At 45.3% G+C, this 21,818-nt stretch overlaps 1 protein-coding gene across 6 annotated transcripts in view; it reads left to right on the top strand.

Annotated features, from left to right (window-relative positions):
• The window catches only part of dym (dymeclin), a 201,612-nt gene that overhangs the window by 15,854 nt on the left and 163,940 nt on the right, over window positions 1–21,818 (top strand). For all 6 annotated transcript variants that reach the window (XM_090191693.1, XM_090191692.1, XM_090191696.1 and 3 more), the window contains exon 6: window positions 6,019–6,091. In XM_090191693.1, the coding sequence (XP_090047819.1) occupies window positions 6,019–6,091 (73 nt within the window). The remainder of the gene's footprint in view (window positions 1–6,018; window positions 6,092–21,818) is intronic.

Raw genomic sequence — 21,818 nt, 5'->3', positions numbered from 1 at the left:
TGTGTTTTTTACGGAGTTCTATGAAATGGAAAACATTTGCAGAGGCAAACATACAACCTGAGAGTGTAGAGACGGAAGATTTCTTAAAAACACAATCTGAAGATGCCACAGTTTATAGCCCCATCTTCCATGATTCATCACTCCATTTCCTCATCTGGTATTGTCTTCAGCAGCTGGGTACTGTAGGTAACCCTTCCATTGTCACACACAGAGAGAGGGGAGAGAGAGGAGTTGAGAAATGTGGAAAAATGGCATCACATCCCATCAGAGTTAATATCTGCACTCTCGAAGGGCTTTCCATTAAGCCCTCATTCCCAGGGTTGGGCTGGACCAGCTAGAGGGGGAAGAGAGAGAGGAGAGGGGGGAGAAAGAGAGTGGGAAGGGAGGAGGGTGTTAGTGAGAAGAACGGAGGATGTTAGTGAGAGCAGAGGAAGACGTTCGTGGGAAGAGGAGAGGAGGGCTGGAAACACGCTTAATTGGAAGTTGTTGCAGACAGAGAAGGAGATGGTGCCAACAGGCTGTCTTCACCCTCCACTGTGTGTGTGTGTCTCTCTTTCTTGGTTTCTCTCTCTCTCCATTCCTCTCAGAGGGAAGAAAAAATGGAGCGTGTGAGAAGGAAAGAAAAGAGGGAGGATAGAAGGGAAGGAGAGGAAAATGCCAATGGTGTATTGCCAGGGGTTATGCAGAGACCAAATCTGACACAGAGCAGAGAAGGTTGTTTTTGTTTTTCTGCTTGTGATTTATGTTGCCTGTCTATGTTGCTGTTCTATAGCACAGACTGATGAATGTGTAGACAAAGAATAGTCTAGTAGTCACAGGAAATTGAACATGCGGAGAGTAACATTGAATATGCATAGTATTCTTCATACAAGTGGTTGGTACTTGTGTCCATTACAAGGTCAATTGGACGTGAACTGTAAAGATAACAAAACCTACAGTTCCAGTCAAAAGTGTGGACACACCTATTCATTCAAGGGTTTTTCTTTAATTTTACTATTTTATACATTGTAGAATAATAGTGAAGACATCAAAGCTATGAAATGACACATGTAGTAACCAAAGAAGTGTTTTTATTTTATTTATTTATTTCACCTTTATTTAACCAGGTAGGCTAGTTGAGAACACCTTTATTTAACCAGGTAGGCTAGTTGAGAACAAGTTCTCATTTACAACTGCGACCTGGTCAAGATAAAGCATAGCAGTGTGAACAGACAACAACACAGAGTTACACATGGAGTAAACAATAAACAAATCAAAATATATTTTATATTCGTAAAAGTAGCCACCCTTTGCCTTGATGACAGCTTTGCACACTCTTGGGTTTTCTCTTAACCAGCTCCACTGGGAATGCTTTTCCAACAGTCTTGAAGGAGTTCCCACATATGCTTTTCCTTCACTTCACTCTGCGGTCCAACTCATCCCAAACCGTCTCAATTGGGTTGAGGTTGGTGATTGTTGAAGCCAGGTCATCTGATGCAGCACTCCATCACACCAAAGGACAGATTTCCACCGGTCTAATGTCTATTGTTTCTGTTTCTTGGGCCAAGCAAGTCTCTTCTTCTTATTGGTGTCCTTTAGTAGTGGTTTCTTTTCAGCAATTTGACCATGAAGGCCTGATTTCACGCAGTCTCCTCTGAACAGTTGATGTTTAGATGTCTGTTTCTTGAACTCTGTGAAGCATTTATTTGGGCTGCAATTTCTGAGGCCTTTAACTTTAATGAACTTATCCTCTGCAGCAGACTTAACTCTGGGTCTTCCTTTCTTGTGGTGGTCCTCATGAGAGACAGTTTCATCATAGCGCTGGATGGTTTTTGCAACTGCACTTGAAGAAACTTTCAAAGTTCTTGACATTTTCTGCATTGACTGACCTTCATGTCTTAAAGTAATGATGGACTGTCATTTCTTTTTGCTTATTTGAGCTGTTCTTGCCATAATATGGACTTGGTCTTTTACCAAATAGGGCTATCTTCTGTATACCAACCCTACCTTGTCATAACACAACTGATTAGCTTAAGAAGGAAAGAAATTCCACAAATTAACGTTTTAAGCCACACCTGTTAATTGAAATACATTCCAGGTGACTACCTCATGAAGCTGGTTGAGAGAATGCTAAGAGTGTGCAATGCTGTCATCAAGGCAAAGGCTGGCTACTTTGAAGAACCCCAAATATATATTTACATTTGTTGAACACTTTTTTTGGTTACTACAGGATTCCATATGTGTTATTTCACAGTTTTGATGTCTTCACTATTATTCTACAATGTAGAAAATAGTAAAAATAAAGAAAAAACCTTGAGTGAGTAGGTGTTTCCACTTTTGACTGGTACTGTACATCCTGGGGATGTAACGATTCACCGATACGCATCGGTCCCCGATTCAAATGTTTAAGATACAAGTGCATCGGTCCGTGGACCCCAAACCGATCCAAATGTAGCATGCATCGGTCAGAAAATCAATTCAAAAGTTACAAATCACCGGTTCGCATTTTTTTGTTGTTGCTCATATTACATTCTATCTACCTTCCGAATATACCTCTAATCTTCTGTGACAACTGATGTGTCCTCTCCTTCAGTGTCAAACATCGACCTACAAGTCATTTTGCATGCTGAACAACCCCAGGTAATATCAGTAGCCTGGGCAAACTGTGCACTGTTCCCAGCTTCACGCGCAGTCTAACGTGAGGTAGGCGGCCTACTCCAAATGCTAAAATGGTTAGCTTGATATTAGGCTTTGTTAGTTAAGTGACAACCTGTGTAATTTTCTAGGTTATTGTTATTTATACGCTGTTGAAAAATATATTTTTCCCAGAATGAAAGTGATCTACCGGAGACACATCTCATCTGACTATAGCTGCTGAATGGGGCTGACAATAGCTTTTATTTTGATTGTTCAGGTTCACCATCAGCAATAGCAAAAAAATCAGTGTATATGGTCATTTAAAAATAAATAATACTATACAGGGTAAAGATGATCATTTCATAACGAGGACAGCAATCACAGAGGAGAAGAGAAAATCACTCCAGAACGGTCAAAATCATTCAATTATGAAATCAATGGGTGAAATCCAAAGTTGTGCTATATATTCATTGGCTATATTTCATAGCTCATTTCTAAAGATAAACATTGATACATTACTAGCTGAAACACAATCTGCAAAAATGTCAAGTAAATTAGTTGGTGATGGTGATTTCAAAACCAAAGTGTGTGGGAACAAAAAAGATACATTACCCCCCCCCCCCCCCAAAAGAAAGAAAATCTGGTAATAGTCTCCTTTATGGCTCAGTTTAGGGCCTACTTACATCAATTGCACACACTCATACACACAGAGAGAGAAATAAAAAAAGTTGGCTCAGACAGACCCAGCTCAGACAGACCCAGCTCAGACAGACCCAGCTCAGACAGACCCGGCTCAGACAGACCCAGCTCATGATGTCCATCAGCGGCAGATTTGAATTTAGAATTGAAAAATGAATGTTTTTCTCCAATAAATGTTGGTGCATCGAATTGTATCGCATTAATTTGTTCTCTAATCAAACTAAAATCGTTTCAAACTAATCGTTCCTGTATTGGAGCTCATCTGTACGTATCGAGTCGTCTTGAAAGGGAAAGCTGCACATCCCTAATATGTCCAGACACCCCTATGGTCAATCACAACAGGTAAACGATAAATGGACGTTTGCCATGATGAAACAATCTACAAGACCGCCCGGTTCTCATCTCTGTTGCCATAGCTCAGAGCATTTTTACACTCAGTCCTCAGTTTATTAGGTACACCAGCCCATTGACAGAAATAGTTCGCTCCTACCAACAGTGAGTCACTTGGCCGTGGCTTGCTGTATAAAGTAGGCAGACCGGTATCGAGGCATTGTGACTGTTCGATTGAACGCTAGAATGCGCAAAACTATTGACCTAAGCGTCTTTGAGCGTGGTAAGTAACTGCTCATGAACGGCACCTCGGGAATGCGTAACTCGCCGGTCCTTGTCACAAATGGGCAGCAGACGACTACTCTGGATTCCACTCCTATCAGCTAAAAACAGTAAGAAGTGGCTCCAGTCAACGATGAACAACACTTGACAACCGAGGAGTGGAAAAACAAAGCCTGGTCTGACAAATCCCAGTTCCTGTTGCGTCATGCTGATGGCAGAGTTCAAATTGTACTTTTTGGTCCACCTCCCACTGTGGCAGGTAGATGAGAGAAATCTACAAGACACATTTTTTTACGCAAAAATTAAACCAACATAACACACCAAAAAGGATGCGCATGCTTTGTAATGTTTCTAAAACAAATGTATTACAATTAAGAAGTCATGTGGTACAGTGCTGTGAAGTAGTATTTTTTTCCCCTTTCTGATTCTCTCTATTTTTCATGTTTTTTCTCCTGAATGTTGTCAGATCTTCAGTAAAACCTGATATTAGATAAAGGGAACCTGAGTTTACAACAACAAATATACTTATTTTATTTATTTAATAAACAAAGTTTTGCAACACCAAATTCCCCTATGTGAAAAGTAATTATCCCCTTTACAGTCAATAACTGGTTGTGACTCCTTTAGCTGCAACGACTCCAACCAAACAGTTCCTGTAGTTGTTGATCTCACGTCTCTGTGGAGGAATTTTGTCCCTCTCTTCCATGCAGAACTGCTGTAACTCAGCGACATTTGTGGGTTTTCAAGCATGAACTACTCGTTTTAAGTCCTACCACAACATCTCAATTGGGATTAGATTAGGTCTGGACTTTGACTAGGCCAGTCCCAAAACTTCATATGTTGCTTTTTAACCATTTCAATGTAGACTTGATTGTGTGTTTTGGATCATTGTCTTGCTTCACTTCAGCTTCAGCTCACAGACAGATGACCTGACATTCTCCTGTAGAAGTCTCTGGTACAGAACAGAATTAATGTTTCCTTCTTTAAAGGGAAGTCGTCCAGGTTCTGAGGAATCAAAGCATCCCCAAACCACCATGCTTGACCGTTTTGAGGTTTTTACTGTGGAATGCAGTGTTTGGTTTTCACCAGACACAATGAGACCCGTCTTGTTCAAAAAAGTGGACTCAAGTTTTTCAAGACTCTTGGAAAAATGTTCTATGGACAGATGAGTCAAATATCATTTTTTTTGGATGACATGGGTAGACTTTAGTTTCAAGTAAATTAGACCAACTTTTAAGCCTGTGACCAGCTCTTCGAAAAGAAATAATATAGATATATTTCACTCAGCTCTTCACGTGCGCACAGCCCCCCAGCCAGTCTGGCTGTGCGAGGTGGCATAGGCAATATAGGCGTTTGTGATTCTTTGACTTTGTGCGATTATTTACCAGCTATGAAACAAAACGCCAGAAATACTTTGAAAACAGCTACTGAAGCATTTATGTCACTATAAATGTGATCATTCTTGACTTTGTATTCACAAATGAGAGTGAAATGCTCGCACTGTGGAGCACTGACCACACGCCAATGTGGCTGGTGAAATAGATGTTTTTATCCACCAATGCCAAAATCTACCCGCAGGTCTCAATTTTAGGCTCTGGTCCATGGCTCCATCCTGCCTGGTGTCAATGGTACAGACTGGTGGCAGTGGTGTAATGGTGTGGGGAACGTTAGTTCCCTTGATACCAATTGAGCAACGTTTCCATTACCAGAAGAAATCAAGCTGTTCTGGTGGCAAAGTGGGTCTGACCCGGTACTAGATGGGTATACCTAATAAACTGGCCACTGAGTGTATATTTATTAGCGATCAAGGCCATGCATCCAACAGAGCCCCCCCCCACTGTGCCTTGGGGTCTTCTCATGTGCGTAGGTTTTCCTGTGAGGTGAGCTTGGGTCTCCACTCTCCACCTTTTTCTATTGAACCCAAATGGACACAAAGTACTCTTTGTAGAGGTAGGGGGTCAGTGTAGCTGTTGGCTGGTCTAATTGAAAGGTGGTTGAAAGCAGAGACAGGCTAAGTAATTGGCGAAACTTCTGTCCCTCTCTCCCTCCCTCGGTCTCTGTCTCTCTCTCCCTCTCTCTCTCATTCTGCAGACACGGGGAGAGAGGACTTGCTGGAGGAGCTGATGTGTAACCTGGTACACCTGGTCGTGGAGGTGCCCCTGCTGTGAGTACCGTGGTGGGGAGAGGGCTAGGGGTGGACTGAGTCTGGACCCCCTATGGCTCCCACCTGGGGTGGAGGGAGGGAGGATGAGGGGTACACCTGGCTATGGAGGTGCCCCTGCTGTGAGGGGTTGGTGCAGAGGGGGATGGATGGGCACTGAGTCTGGAGCCCGTCTGGCCTCCTCCAGCTGTTTTAATGGGCTCTTGGATGGTGATACATGAAAGGCCAGCTATTCTAGATACCTGCTGCATTGAAATATTTGATCTCCACACACCGACTGGGTCATCAGTTAGCATTTTATTCCTCTCCCCTTTTCACATTAAAGCCTCTTAAAATGGGACCCTAAGTCCTACAGGGACCATCTGTCGTGGGTAGATGGGGGTAGTCGGGGGTGGGGGGGGGGGGGGGGGGGGGGGGGGGTGATGGTCCTGTCTTCTGTACCTGCTCCCCCCAAAAGGTTGAATATAGAGAGCTCCAGTGTGTAATGGCCAGTAGCACCAGGTCAGGTTGAATATTGAGAGCTCCAGTGTGAATGGGCCAGTAGCACCAGGTCAGGTTGAATATTGAGAGCTCCAGTGTGAAAGGGCCAGTAGCACCAGGTCAGGTTGAATATTGAGAGCTCCAGTGTGAATGGGCCAGTAGAACCAGGTCAGGTTGAATATTGAGAGCTCCAGTGTGAAAGGGCCAGTAGCACCAGGTCAGGTTGAATATTGAGAGCTCCAGTGTGAAAGGGCCAGTAGCACCAGGTCAGGTTGAATATTGAGAGCTCCAGTGTGAAAGGGCCAGTAGCACCAGGTCAGGTTGAATATTGAGAGCTCCAGTGTGAAAGGGCCAGTAGCACCAGGTCAGGTTGAATATTGAGAGCTCCAGTGTGAAAGGGCCAGTAGCACCAGGTCAGGTTGAATATAGAGAGCTCCAGTGTGAAAGGGCCAGTAGCACCAGGTCAGGTTGAATATAGAGAGCTCTAGTGTGAAAGGGCCAGTAGCACCAGGTCAGGTTGAATATTGAGAGCTCCAGTGTGAAAGGGCCAGTAGCACCAGGTCAGGTTGAATATAGAGAGCTCCAGTGTGAATGGGCCAGTAGAACCAGGTCAAGTTGAATATAGAGAGCTCCAGTGTGAAAGGGCCAGTAGCACCAGGTCAGGTTGAATATTGAGAGCTCCAGTGTGAAAGGGCCAGTAGCACCAGGTCAGGTTGAATATTGAGAGCTCCAGTGTGTAATGGCCAGTAGCACCAGGTCAGGTTGAATATTGAGAGCTCCAGTGTGAATGGGCCAGTAGAACCAGGTCAGGTTGAATATAGAGAGCTCCAGTGTGAATGGGCCAGTAGAACCAGGTCAAGTTGAATATTGAGAGCTCCAGTGTGAATGGGCCAGTAGAACCAGGTCAGGTTGAATATAGAGAGCTCCAGTGTGAAAGGGCCAGTAGAACCAGGTCAGGTTGAATATTGAGAGCTCCAGTGTGAATGGGCCAGTAGAACCAGGTCAGGTTGAATATTGAGAGCTCCAGTGTGAAAGGGCCAGTAGAACCAGGTCAGGTTGAATATTGAGAGCTCCAGTGTGAATGGGCCAGTAGAACCAGGTCAAGTTGAATATTGAGAGCTCCAGTGTGAATGGGCCAGTAGAACCAGGTCAAGTTGAATATAGAGAGCTCCAGTGTGAATGGGCCAGTAGAACCAGGTCAGGTTGAATATTGAGAGCTCTAGTGTGAAAGGGCCAGTAGAACCAGGTCAAGTTGAATATAGAGAGCTCTAGTGTGAAAGGGCCAGTAGAACCAGGTCAGGTTGAATATTGAGAGCTCCAGTGTGAATGGGCCAGTAGAACCAGGTCAGGTTGAATATAGAGAGCTCCAGTGTGAAAGGGCCAGTAGAACCAGGTCAGGTTGAATATTGAGAGCTCCAGTGTGAATGGGCCAGTAGAACCAGGTCAGGTTGAATATTGAGAGCTCCAGTGTGAATGGGCCAGTAGAACCAGGTCAAGTTGAATATAGAGAGCTCCAGTGTGAATGGGCCAGTAGCACCAGGTCAGGTTGAATATTGAGAGCTCCAGTGTGAATGGGCCAGTAGCACCAGGTCAGGTTGAATATTGAGAGCTCCAGTGTGAATGGGCCAGTAGAACCAGGTCAGGTTGAATATTGAGAGCTCCAGTGTGAATGGGCCAGTAGAACCAGGTCAAGTTGAATATAGAGAGCTCCAGTGTGAATGGGCCAGTAGAACCAGGTCAGGTTGAATATTGAGAGCTCCAGTGTGAAAGGGCCAGTAGCACCAGGTCAGGTTGAATATTGAGAGCTCCAGTGTGAATGGGCCAGTAGAACCAGGTCAAGTTGAATATAGAGAGCTCTAGTGTGAAAGGGCCAGTAGCACCAGGTCAGGTTGAATATTGAGAGCTCCAGTGTGAAAGGGCCAGTAGCACCAGGTCAGGTTGAATATTGAGAGCTCCAGTGTGAATGGGCCAGTAGCACCAGGTCAGGTTGAATATTGAGAGCTCCAGTGTGAAAGGGCCAGTAGCACCAGGTCAGGTTGAATATTGAGAGCTCCAGTGTGAATGGGCCAGTAGCACCAGGTCAGGTTGAATATTGAGAGCTCCAGTGTGAAAGGGCCAGTAGCACCAGGTCAGGTTGAATATTGAGAGCTCCAGTGTGAATGGGCCAGTAGCACCAGGTCAGGTTGAATATTGAGAGCTCCAGTGTGAAAGGGCCAGTAGAACCAGGTCAGGTTGAATATTGAGAGCTCCAGTGTGAAAGGGCCAGTAGAACCAGGTCAGGTTGAATATAGAGAGCTCCAGTGTGAATGGGCCATTTGCACCAGGTCTTTAAAAAAAAAAAAAATTTACCAGGTAAATTGACTGAGAACACTGTTCTCATTTACAGCAACGACCTGGGGAATAGTTACAGGGGAGAGGGGGACGAATGAGGCAATTGTAAACTGCCGATAGCAAAGGGACATTTGCGAGAGGTTCTCCAGAGACAATACTGTTGTGTAAACTTCTGAAATGATCCCATCTGTAGCGCTACCTCGAGGTTGGGCCCAACTGTCGCCCCCCGCTGGGCAGTGTGAACAGTCTTGTTGTGTTCAGGACTTCTACAGTATAAATGGTTATAGCAGAGCAATATTTCTGAAATATATATAGTTATTTTCCTTATAGTTGAGACTTGTTTTTTATTGAGGTTTTACCTTAAATTGCAGTAACAGCCTGTTACATTCTGAAAATGTTGCAGTAGCTGATTGTTGCTCTTAGCCACGGAAACTATGGAAACCGGTTCCTTGCACCAACATTAAAAAAAAACTCAAAACAACTGTTGACACTATCTCAAAGGGTTGACATATGAAAGTCAACATATTGAGATGGTAGATCATACAAATATATACTTTCTTTTCATTTGTAACATTGTTTGGCGATTTCAGAGGTGGCACCACAGGTCCCAGAGTGGTGGTGGGGTGGGGGATTATTATGATGGGGCTCAGAGTTTTTCCTGATCTGGTAAGCCAACCTAACCAGGTAAAACTCTGGGTATGACATAGTAATAAATCAGATTTTAAAAAATTGTTTCATATGGGCTATGATGGGACCAGTTGTTTCTAATCATCTCATATTCTAAAAAAACTCCTGGCCCTAGGGTGGTTGAAAATATCACAATCCTGTCAAACAAATCATGAGGCTAATCAGTCTGAACAACAATACTTTATTCCTCTTTTCAACACTTTTGTGTCTATCTTTTTTTGTGAAACCAAATCAAAAGTACTGGGGGAAAAGCCAGCTGGCCAAATGTTTGTTGACGGCCCTGCTGTGCTGATCTCTACAACATGGATAGATGGAAATTGCCACACAATGCTACAAGTGAAGAAACATAACCTATGTATGATCTATGTGTACAGTATGTACTTTATTTTTAGGTGGTTCCATATATAACAGCTCAACATTTCAACTCCCCGGTGAATTATAGCCTACCCACGTTAACGGTGACAATGTTCTTTTACAAGATGTAGCCTGAACCTAATAGTTTGGTATGTTGTAAGGTAGTACCTACTGTACTTTTATATTCGTATTAAAGGGGTAATCATTCAATTTTGATAGGCTGATGTTACTTGATAAAGACATGTTAGCTTTAGCTAGCGGTAACCGTGATATTTTTTTTTGAAGCTAAAATGTAATGAGTGTACATATTAGATTATAAACCCTTCAGGGCATAAAATGAGAACCTGCCACCCGCCAACTGCGGGTAGATTTAGGTATTGGTGGGTAAGAATGTCTATTTCACTATCCACATTGGTGGGTGTCTCTACAGTGGGAGCACAACATTCACATTTGTGAATAAACAGAGTCAAAAGTCAAGTGTGAGAATCAAATGAAATTTTATCGGTCACATACACATGGTTTGCAGATGTTAATGCGAGTGTAGCAAAATGCTTGTGCTTCTATTTCCGACCGTGCAGTAATAACCAACAAGTAATCTAACAATTCCCCAACTACCTAATACACACATCTAAAGGGGTGAATGAGAATATGTACATATAAATAATGGATGAGCAATGACCGTGCGGCATAGGCAATATGCAGTAGATACATACAGTAAATACATATGACATGAGTAATGTAGGATATGTAGACATTTATTAAAGTGGCATCATTTGGCTAGTGGCTAGTGATCCATTTATTAAAGTGGCCAGTTGATTGGGTCTCAATGTAGGCAGCAGCCTCTGAGTTAGTGATTGATGTTTGGCAGTCTGATGACCTTGAGATAGAAGCTGTTTTTCAGTCTCTTGGTCCCAGCTTTGATGCACCTGTACTGACCTCGCCTTCTGGATGATAGCGGTGTGAACAGGCAGTGGCTCGGGTGGTTGTTGTCCTTGATGATCTTTCTGACCTTCCTGTGACATCGGGTGGTGTAGGTGTCCTGGAGGGCAGGTAGTTTGCCCCCGGTGATGCGTTGTCCAGACCGCACCACCTTGCGGTTGAGGTCGGTGCAGTTGCCGTACCAGGCGGTGATACATCCCGACAGGATGCTCTCGATTGTGCATTTGTAAAAGTTTGTCAGGTTTTTGGGTGACAAGCCACATTTCTGCAGCCTCGCTGTTGCGCCTTCTTCACCACACAGTCTGTGTGGTGAAGAATGATTGATGATTGAGTTTGAGGCCTGCATGGCCACGCACTCATGGGTGAACAGGGAGTACAGGAGGGGACTGAGCACGCACCCTTGTGGGGACCCCAGTGTTGAGAGTCAGCAAAGTGAAGACTTTGTTTCCCACCTTCACCTCCTGGGGGCGGCCCATCAAAGTCCAGGACCCAATTGCACAGGTCAGGGTTGGGACCCAGGGACTCCAGCTTCATGATGAGCTTGGAGAGTACTATGGTGTTGAATGCTAAACTGTAGTCAATGAACAGCATTCTTACATAGGTATTCCTCTTGACCAGATGGGATAGGGCAGTGTTTTGGCGATTGCATCGTCTGTGGACCTGTTGGGGCGGTATGCAAACTGACGTGGGTCTAGGGTGGCCGGTAAGGTGAAGGTGATATGATCCTTGACTATTCTCTCAAAGCACTTCATGATGACAGAAGTGAATTAGTAATTTAGTTATCTTTGCCTTCTTGGGTACAGGAACAATGGTGGCCATCTTGAAGCATGAGGGGACAGCAGACTGGGATAGGGAGTGATTGAATATGCCCGTAAACACACCGGCCAGCTGGTCTGCGCATGTAGTCTGTAATCTGTGCGAGTTGCGATTTAGTATTCGTTTTCAACGTATTTCTGCTGTTTCCTTTCATAGCTGCTGATTGGAGGCGCTGGCACAGGCATAAAAGTTTGTCTAAATGACCCAAGTCAGCAAAGTAAGACTTTGTCCAAGTGTTTCTTGGCTTTTTACATTGTACATTTAGTATACATTTAGTTCAAAAGCTTGGTTGTTTTTCAAAGTTAGCTTGAATCTGCTGCTTCAACTGATAGCGAAGAGCCTGTTTTCTAAACTCAGTCCTGAGGACCCCAAGGGGTGCATGTTTAGTTTTTTGCCATAGCACTACACAGCTGATTCAAATAATCAACTAATCATCAAGCTTTGACAATTTGAATCAGCTGTGTGGTGTTAGGGCAGAAACCAAAATGTGGTCCCCGGAGGACCGAGGTTTGGAAACGCTGCTGTAGGCGTTGTCTACTGACAACTAGTCAGATCCCAAATCTCTCACACACACACGTGACATGACTCGTGTGAACCCCGTTACCACGGTATCCTCCTGCCCTTAAAGGGGTAGCTGAACATTCTGGTTATATGACTCAAGTCACAAAAATGTTTATGAAATTGAGCAATATACCACATTACTTCTTACTACGTTTCTTGTTTTAGAAACATAAAACTTGGTTATCATTTTTTTTAATGCAATTATGGCACAAAAATATTTTGGCTGGTAAAAAAATCTTAGTGGTTTGCAGATTTCGTTTTATCTACCTGCCACAGTGGCTGGTGAAGAAAAAGTACATTTTAGGCCCTGAAACCCTTTAATTGTCTGTACATGCTTGTGAATTGTTGCTTATTTCAAGAGTGTAATGTGGAAGAGTTACTTGCTTAAAGGAACATTTCAAAATTCTCCATCTCCAGCACCACCCCAACATCAACATATGTGAAAATGGCGCTTTTCTATGTTTTGTAGTTAAAAAGATAGAGGAAGATGTTTCGAATTCATCATCGGTGTGCAATGTGTGATTTTTAACCCATTTTGAATAGGCATTGTATACTAATTGCCTACTAATTGGTTAATGTTATTGGAAACCTCTATCTCCCGAGTGGCGCAGCGGTGTAAGGCACTGCATCTCAGTGCAAAAGGTGTCACTACAGTCCCTGGTTCAAATCTAGGCTGCATCACATCCGGCTGTGATTGGGAGTCCCATAGGGCGGTCCACAATTGGCCCAGCGTCGTCTGGGTTTGGCCGGGCTAGGCCATCATTTGTAAATAAGAATTTGTTCTGAACTGACTTTCCTAGTTAAATAAAGGTTCAATAAAAATCAAACAAAATCAAACCTATTTCACAACAAAATAGAGAAGCGTCATTTTCTCATGTTGAGGTGGTGCTGGAGATGATTAACATTTTTTAAAAAAATTTTGGTTAATATTACCAAGTGGAATAGTTTGCACTGGTTCTCCTCCTGGCTAGTGGTTACAGTGACATTCACACTACTTTGAGAACGTCAACCAAACCCTCTCTCCCGTCACTAATGTCAATTGAAAAGTGTATGTACATATTGTGTCAATTGAAATTCCGTCCTGATAACTCTATTCAGTGAGGAGAATAAGCCCCCCCTTATCCCTATCAGATGGAATAGAGGTCTCTGGCAAAGGTTCAGAGGCAAAGGGTTACTGGATCGCTGGGTTCCTATTGCAGCATGGGTTCATGGGCCATCTGGTGGGATGAGGACACACACAGTGAGTAAGGAGGGGCAGTTGAGAGACAGGGAGGGTCAAAAGGAGAGGCGAGAGCTGGGCGGTAAGGGGAGAGGAGCCCCCTTGGTTGGCTGGATTACAGTCCTCTGTTTGGGGGTGGGACACAGAGCCAATGTCCTGGGGAGGGAGTGGAGGGACAGGATGGTCAGTGTCTGTCTATGGCTGTGTTCCAAATTATATCCTTTTCCCTATATAGTGCACTACTTCTGACCTGATGGACTAGGATGCTGTTTGGGACGCAGTCTCTGCTGTGCTGATTGGGCATCTTGCTTTGGCTCTGGGCTTTGTTGGGTTCTGTGGCGCCGGGCGGGTCTTGTTGAGTCGGCCCAGATCTGGACCGGCATGGCTGGCGCTGGTGTACATTTCAAAGGCATTTTTCCATTTCGCCTCCGTCCTGTCTCTCTGTCCTCTGTCGCCTTTGTGCTTCTCCAACACACAGAGGTGTGTGTGTGTCTGTAATATCACAACTATTATTTTGGCATGCCATACACTCCTCAAGGTCTGTGGAAGTGTCTGCTGAAAGCCTGAGTCTCCCTCTGTGTGTGTCTGTGTGATGAGTCTGGCCATGCTCCAGGCACAGATTGCCTTCCTCCCTCAGAACACTCTGTAATATAAATGCATCAGCGACGTCCATGTTCCGTGGAATGTTCTCAGAATGTCCTTGTGTTCCGTTCCTCCTCCGTGTGATCGTCATGCCCAAAACATATGAGCCATGATGATGATGACGTTGATGATGAGGAGGATAAGGGTGAAGAGAAGGAGGATGGAGATTGAGGAGTGTGTGACAGTCACCTTCACATGCACACACACAGGATTTTTCAGCCATTGAAATGCTTGGGCGGGTCACCTGTAAATATGATACAATATGATTACAACACACACACACACTTTTGGCCATATAGTATGTGGACATGCCTTCAAATTAGGTAGGCCACACAAGCTCACAGAACGGGACAGTTGAGTGCTGAAGCGTGTAGCTTGCAAAAATCGCCTGTCCTAGCTTGCAACACTCACTACCGAGTTCCAAACTGCCTCTGGAAGCAACGTCAGCACAAGAGCTGTTCGTCGGTAGCTTCATGAAATGGGTTTCCATGGCTGAGCAGCCGAACACAAGCCTAAGATCACCATGTGTTGGCTGGACTGGTGTAAAGCTTTCCGCCATTGGACTCATCTGCGTTGCTTGCTGTTTGGGGTTTTAGGCTGGGCTTCTGTACAGCACTTTGTGACATCGGCTGAGGTAAGAAGGGCTTTAGAAATGCTTTAGATTGATGGACTCTGGAGCAGTGGAAACGCGTTCTCTGGAGTGATGAATTACGCTTCACCATTTAGCAGTCCGATGGACAAATCTGGGTTTGGCGGATGCCAGGAGAAGCTACCTGCCCGAATGCATAGTGCCAACTGTTAAGTTGGGTGGAGGAGGAATAATGATCTGGGGCTGCTTTTCATGGTTCGGGGCCCTTAGTTCCAGTGAAGGGAAATCTTAACGCTACAGATGCTAATGACATTCTAGACGATTCTGTGCTTCCAACTTAGTGTCAACAGTTTGAGGAAGGCCCTTTTCTGTTCCAGCATGACAATGTCCCGGTGCACAAAGCCAGGTGGTGGTTTTCTGGAAAGAAGAACTTGACTGGTCTGCACAGAGCCCTGACCCCAATCCCATCGAACACCTTTGGGATGAATTGGAACAGCGACTGTGAGCCAGGCCTAACTGCCCAACATCAGTGCCAGACCTCACTAATGCTGTTGTGGCTGAATGGAAGCAAGTCCCTGGAGCAATGTTCCAACTAGAGGTCGACCGATTTTATGATTTTTCAACGCTGATACGGATTATTGGAGGACCAAAAAAGCCGATACCGATTAATCGGACGATTTATTTTTATTTGTAATAATGACAATTACAACAATACTGAATTAACACTTTAACTTAAATATAAAACATAAATAAAATCAATTTAGCCTCAAATAAATAATGAAACATGTTCAATTTGGTTTAAATAATGCAAAAACAAAGTGTTGGAGAAGAAGTAATAAGTGCCATGTAAAGAAGCTAATGTCTCAGAACATGAGAACATATGGAAGTTGGTGGTTCCTTTTAAATCAAATCAAATTTATTTGTCACATACACATGGTTAGCAGATGTTAATGCGAGTGTAGCGAAATGCTTGTGCCTCTAGTTCCGACAATGCAGTAATAACCAACGAGTAATTTAACCTAACAATTCCAAAACGACTACCTTATACACACAAGTGTAAAGGGATAAAGAATATGTACATAAAGATATATGAATGAGTGATGGTACAGAGCGGCATAGGCAAGAAACAGTAAATGGTATTGAGTGCATTATATACATATGAGATGAGTAATGTAGAGTATGTAAACAAAGTGGCATAGTTTAAAGTGGCTAGTGATACATGTATTACTTAAAGATGCAGTAGATTATATAAAGAACAGTATATACATATGAGATAAATAATGTAGGGTATTATAAACATTATATTAAGTAGCATTGTTTAAAGTGACTAGTGATATATTTTACATCAATTTCCATCAATTCCCATTATTAAAGTGGCTGAAGTTGAGTCAGTGTGTTGGCAGCAGCCACTCAATGTTAGTGATGGCTGTTTAACAGTCTGATGGCCTTGAGATAGAAGCTGTTTTTCAGTCTCTCTGTCCCTGCTTTGATGCCCCTGTACTGACCTCGCCTTCTGGATGATAGTGGGGTGAACAGGCAGTGGCTCGGGTGGTTGTTGTCCTTGATGATCTTTATGGCCTTCCTGTGACATCGGGTGGTGTAGGTGTCCTGGAGGGCGGGTAGTTTGCCCCCGTTGATGCGTTGTGCAGACCTCACTACCCTCTGGAGAGCCTTACGGTTGTGGGCGGAGCAGTTGCCGTACCAGGCGGTGATACAGCCCGACAGGATGCTCTCGATTGTGCATCTGTAGAAGTTTGAGTGCTTTTGGATGACAAGCCGAATTTCTTCAGCCTCCTGAGGTTGAAGAGGCGCTACTGCGCCTTCTTCACGACGCAGTCTGTGTGGGTGGACCAATTAAAACTTAAAACTTACTGAGGAACTTAAAACTTACTACCCTATCCACTAATGTCCCATCGATGTGGATAGGGGGGTGCTCCCTCTGCTGTTTCCTGAAGTCCACAATCATCTCCTTAGTTTTGTTGACGTTGAGTGTGAGGTCATTTTCCTAACACCACGCTCCGAGGGCCCTCACCTCCTCCCTGTAGGCCATCTCGTCGTTGTTGGTAATCAAGCCTACCACTGTAGTGTCGTCCGCAAACTTGATGATTGAGGTGGAGGCGTGCGTGGCCACACAGTCGTGGGTGAACAGGGAGTACAGGAGAGGGCTCAGAACGCACCCTTGTGGGGCCCCAGTGTTGAGGATCAGCGGGGTGGAGATGTTACCTACCCTCACCACCTGGGGGCGGCCCGTCAGGAAGTCCAGTACCCAGTTGCATATGGCGGGGTCGAGACCCAGGGTCTCGAGCTTGAGGACGAATTTGGAGGGTACTATGGGATTAAATGCTGAGCTGTAGTCGAACAACAGCATTCTCACATAGGTATTCCTCTTGTCCAGATGGGTTAGGGCAGTGTGCAGTGTGGTTGAGATTGCATCGTCTGTGGACCTATTTGGGTGGTAAGCAAATTGGAGTGGGTCTAGGGTGTCAGGTAGGGTGGAGGTGATATGGTCCTTGACTAGTCTCTCAAAGCACTTCATGATGACGGAAGTGACTGCTACGGGACGGTAGTCCCGTTTTTAACATGAGACTTCAATATTCCAAGGTAAGAGGTTTTAGGTTGTAGTTAATATAGTATTTATAGGACTATTTCTCTATACCATTTGTATTTCATATACCTTTGACTATTGGATGTTCTTATAGCCACTATAGTACTGCCAGTGTAACAGTATAGCTTCCGTCCCCCTCCTCGCCCCTACCTGGGCTCGAACGAGGAACACATCGACAACAGCCACACTCGAAGCATCGTTACCCATCGCTCCACAAAAGCCGCGGCCCTTGCAGCGCAAGGGGAATAACTACTCCGAATCTAAAAGCAAGTGACGTTTGAAACGGTATTAGCGCACACCCAGCTAACTAGCTAGCCATTTCACATTGGTTACACCAGCCATTAGGCTGATAGGCTTGATGTCATAAACAGCGCTGTGCTTGCGAATAGCTGCTGTCAAAACGCACGAAAGTGCTGTTTGAATGAATGATTACGGGCCTGCTGCTGCTCAGTCAGACTGCTCTATCAAATCAGACTTAATTATAACATAACACACAGAAATACGAGCCTTTGGTCTAACTAGTGATTATGATTGATTGTTTTTTACAAGATAAGTTTAATGCTAGCCAGCAATTTACCTTGGCTTCTACCTTGGCTTCTACTGCATAAAAGGTATAAAAATAGAAAAAAAAAATGTTTTAAATAAAAAAGAATCGGAAATCGGCCCCCAAAAATACCGATTTCCGATTATGATTAATCGGCATTTCCGATTATGATTAATCGGCCATTCCGATTAATCGGTCGACCTCTAGTTCCAACATCTAGTGGAAAGCCTTCCCAGAAGAGTGGAGGCTGTTATAGCAGCAAAGGGTGGACCAACTCCGTATTAATGCCCATGATTTTGGAATGAGATATTCGACGAGAAGGTGTCCACATACTTTAGTTTATGTAGTGTATGTGAACTAGAGTTGTGTCAGTGTTACCCACCCACACTCAGGTAGAGCAGGGAGGAGAGTCAGACAGATATACAGAGGAGACCGTAGGGAATAGAGTCAGACAGATATACAGAGGAAACCGTAGGGAATAGAGTCGGACAGATATACAGGGGAGACCGTAGGGAGGAGAGTCAGACAGATATACAGGGGAGACAGAGCAGGGAGCAGAGTCAGACAGGTATACAGGGGAGACAGAGCAGGGAGGAGAGTCAGACAGATATACAGGGGAGACAGAGCAGGGAGGAGAGTCAGACAGATATACAGGGGGGACAGAGCAGGGAGGAGAGTCAGACAGATATACAGGGGAGACAGTAGGGAGGAGAGTCAGACAGATATACAGGGGAGACAGTAGGGAGGAGAGTCAGACAGATATACAGGGGAGACAGTAGGGAGGAGAGTCAGACAGATATACAGGGGAGACAGTAGGGAGGAGAGTCAGACAGATATACAGAGGAGACCGTAGGGAATAGAGTCAGACAGATATACAGGGGAGGGAGGAGAGTCAAAACAGATGTACAGGGGAGACCGTAGGGAGGAGAGTCAGACAGATATACAGGGGAGACAGTAGGGAGGAGAGTCAGACAGATATACAGGGGAGACAGTAGGGAGGAGAGTCAGACAGATATACAGGGGAGACAGTAGGGAGGAGAGTCAGACAGATATACAGAGGAGACCGTAGGGAGGAGAGTCAGACAGATATACAGGGGAGACCGTAGGGAATAGAGTCGGACAGATATACAGAGGAGACCGTAGGGAATAGAGTCGGACAGATATACAGGGGAGACAGAGCAGGGAGGAGAGTCAGACAGATATACAGGGGAGGGAGGAGAGTCAGACAGATATACAGGGGAGACCGTAGGGAGGAGAGTCAGACAGATATACAGGGGAGACAGAGCAGGGAGGAGAGTCAGACAGATATACAGGGGAGACAGTAGGGAGGAGAGTCAGACAGATATACAGGGGAGACAGAGCAGGGAGGAGAGTCAGATAGATATACAAGGGAGACAGTAGGGAGGAGAGTCAGACAGATATACAGGGGAGACAGTAGGGAGGAGAGTCAGACAGATATACAGAGGAGACCGTAGGGAATAGAGTCAGACAGATATACAGAGGAGACCGTAGGGAATAGAGTCGGACAGATATACAGAGGAGACAGTAGGGAGGAGAGTCAGACAGATATACAGGGGAGACAGTAGGGAGGAGAGTCAGACAGATATACAGGGGAGACAGAGCAGGGAGGAGAGTCAGACAGATATACAGGGGAGACAGAGCAGGGAGGAGAGTCAGACAGATATACAGGGGAGACAGTAGGGAGGAGAGTCAGACAGATATACAGGGGAGACAGAGCAGGGAGGAGAGTCAGACAGATATACAGGGGAGACAGTAGGGAGGAGAGTCAGACAGATATACAGAGGAGACCGTAGGGAATAGAGTCAGACAGATATACAGAGGAGACCGTAGGGAATAGAGTCGGACAGATATACAGGGGAGACAGTAGGGAGGAGAGTCAGACAGATATACAGGGGATACAGAGCAGGGAGGAGAGTCAGACAGATATACAGGGGAGACAGAGCAGGGAGGAGAGTCAGACAGATATACAGGGGAGACAGTAGGGAGGAGAGTCAGACAGATATACAGGGGAGACAGTAGGGAGGAGAGTCAGACAGATATACAGGGGAGACAGTAGGGAATAGAGTCGGACAGATATACAGGGGAGACAGTAGGGAGGAGAGTCAGACAGATATACAGGGGAGACAGTAGGGAGGAGAGTCAGACAGATATACAGGGGAGACCGTAGGGAGGAGAGTCAGACAGATATACAGGGGAGACCGTAGGGAGGAGAGTCAGACAGATATACAGGGGAGACCGTAGGGAGGAGAGTCAGACAGATATACAGGGGAGACAGTAGGGAGGAGAGTCAGACAGATATACAGGGGAGACGGTAGGGAGGAGAGTCAGACAGATATACATGGGAGACAGTAGGGAGGAGAGTCAGACAGATATACAGGGGAGACAGAGCAGGGAGGAGAGTCAGACAGATATACAGGGGAGACAGAGCAGGGAGGAGAGTCAGACAGATATACAGGGGAGACAGTGCAGGGAGGAGAGTCAGACAGATATACGGGGAGACAGTAGGGAGGAGAGTCAGACAGATATACAGGGAGACAGAGCAGGGAGGTGAGTCAGACAGATATACAGGGAGACAGAGCAGGGAGGAGAGTCAGACAGATATACAGGGGAGACAGAGCAGGGAGGAGAGTCAGACAGATATACAGGGGAGACAGTAGGGAGGAGAGTCAGACAGATATACAGGGGAGACAGAGCAGGGAGGAGAGTCAGACAGATATACAGGGGAGACCGTAGGGAGGAGAGTCAGCAAGGAAATGAGAGCCTGGATTGGGACGTGAACCCCGGTCTCCGGTGGAGGACAGTGTATGTGAACTAGTTGTGTCAGTGTTACCCACCCACACTCAGGCACGAGTGACTGTCTGTTCTGTTCGAGTGTGACACTCTACAGGTAACTGTCAACATAAAGGAAACACCTAAATGACGTGTCTTAATCGGGCGTTGGGCCGCCACGAGCCAGAACAGCTGCAATAGATTCTACAAGTGTCTGGAACTCACACCATCTTCCATGAGAAACTCCATCATTTGGTAGTGTTACCTGTATGTCCTGCTGGGTTTTGTGTGTCTGTGTGTCTGTGCGCATCCTGTTGTCTGTGTGTGTGTGTCTGGGTTTGTGTGTTTTGTGTCTGACACTACCTTCTAATTTGCAGAGCTAATGATCAACTATTAATACCAACACAAGGTCAATACATAGCTGGTTACCGTGGCTACAGAACAATGTCCTATAGGTCAGGGGTTAATGGGTCAGGGGTGGAGAGAGAGTGTGTGCCTGTGTTTGAATATATCATTACGTTTTCGGGATGGAAAAGCGTGTGATGGAAAATCGATACGATTCGATGCACAACATTTGATCCAACAACATATTCATTTTCCATTCTAAATGAGAATCTGCTGCTGATGGAGCTCATGAGCTGGGCCTCTCTGAGCTGGGCCTCTCTGAGCTGGGCCTCTCTGAGCTGGGCCTCTCTGAGCTGGGCCTCTCTGAGCTGGGCCTCTCTGAGCTGGTCCTGTATGAGCTGGGCCTCTCTGAGCTGGGCCTCTCTGAGCTGGGCCTCTCTGAGCTGGGCCTCTCTGAGCTGGGCCTCTCTGAGCTGGTCCTGTATGAGCTGGGCCTCTCTGAGCTGGGTGTTTGTGGGAATGATGCATGTCTATAGTGTATACTATGTAGGCATGTGATCTGAGCCATACGGGAGACTAGACATCTACCTCCCCACTATCAGATTAGAGCCATAAAGGAGACTAGATATCTACCTCCCCACTATCAGATTAGAGCCATAAGGGAGACGAGACATCTACCTCTACACTATCAGATTAGAGCTATAAGGGAGACTAGATATCTACCTCCCCACTATCAGATTAGAGCCATAAGGGAGAATGGATATCTACCTCCCCACTATCAGATTAGAGCCATAAGGGAGGCTAGAAATCTACCTCCCCACTATCAGA

Source organism: Oncorhynchus mykiss, chromosome 12, assembly GCF_057628025.1.
Source record: "Oncorhynchus mykiss isolate SJ-2025 chromosome 12, ASM5762802v1, whole genome shotgun sequence".
Classification (NCBI taxonomy): domain Eukaryota; kingdom Metazoa; phylum Chordata; class Actinopteri; order Salmoniformes; family Salmonidae; genus Oncorhynchus; species Oncorhynchus mykiss.
The sequence above is the reverse complement of the archived record's forward strand: the minus strand, read 5'-3'. Positions and strand labels throughout refer to the sequence as shown.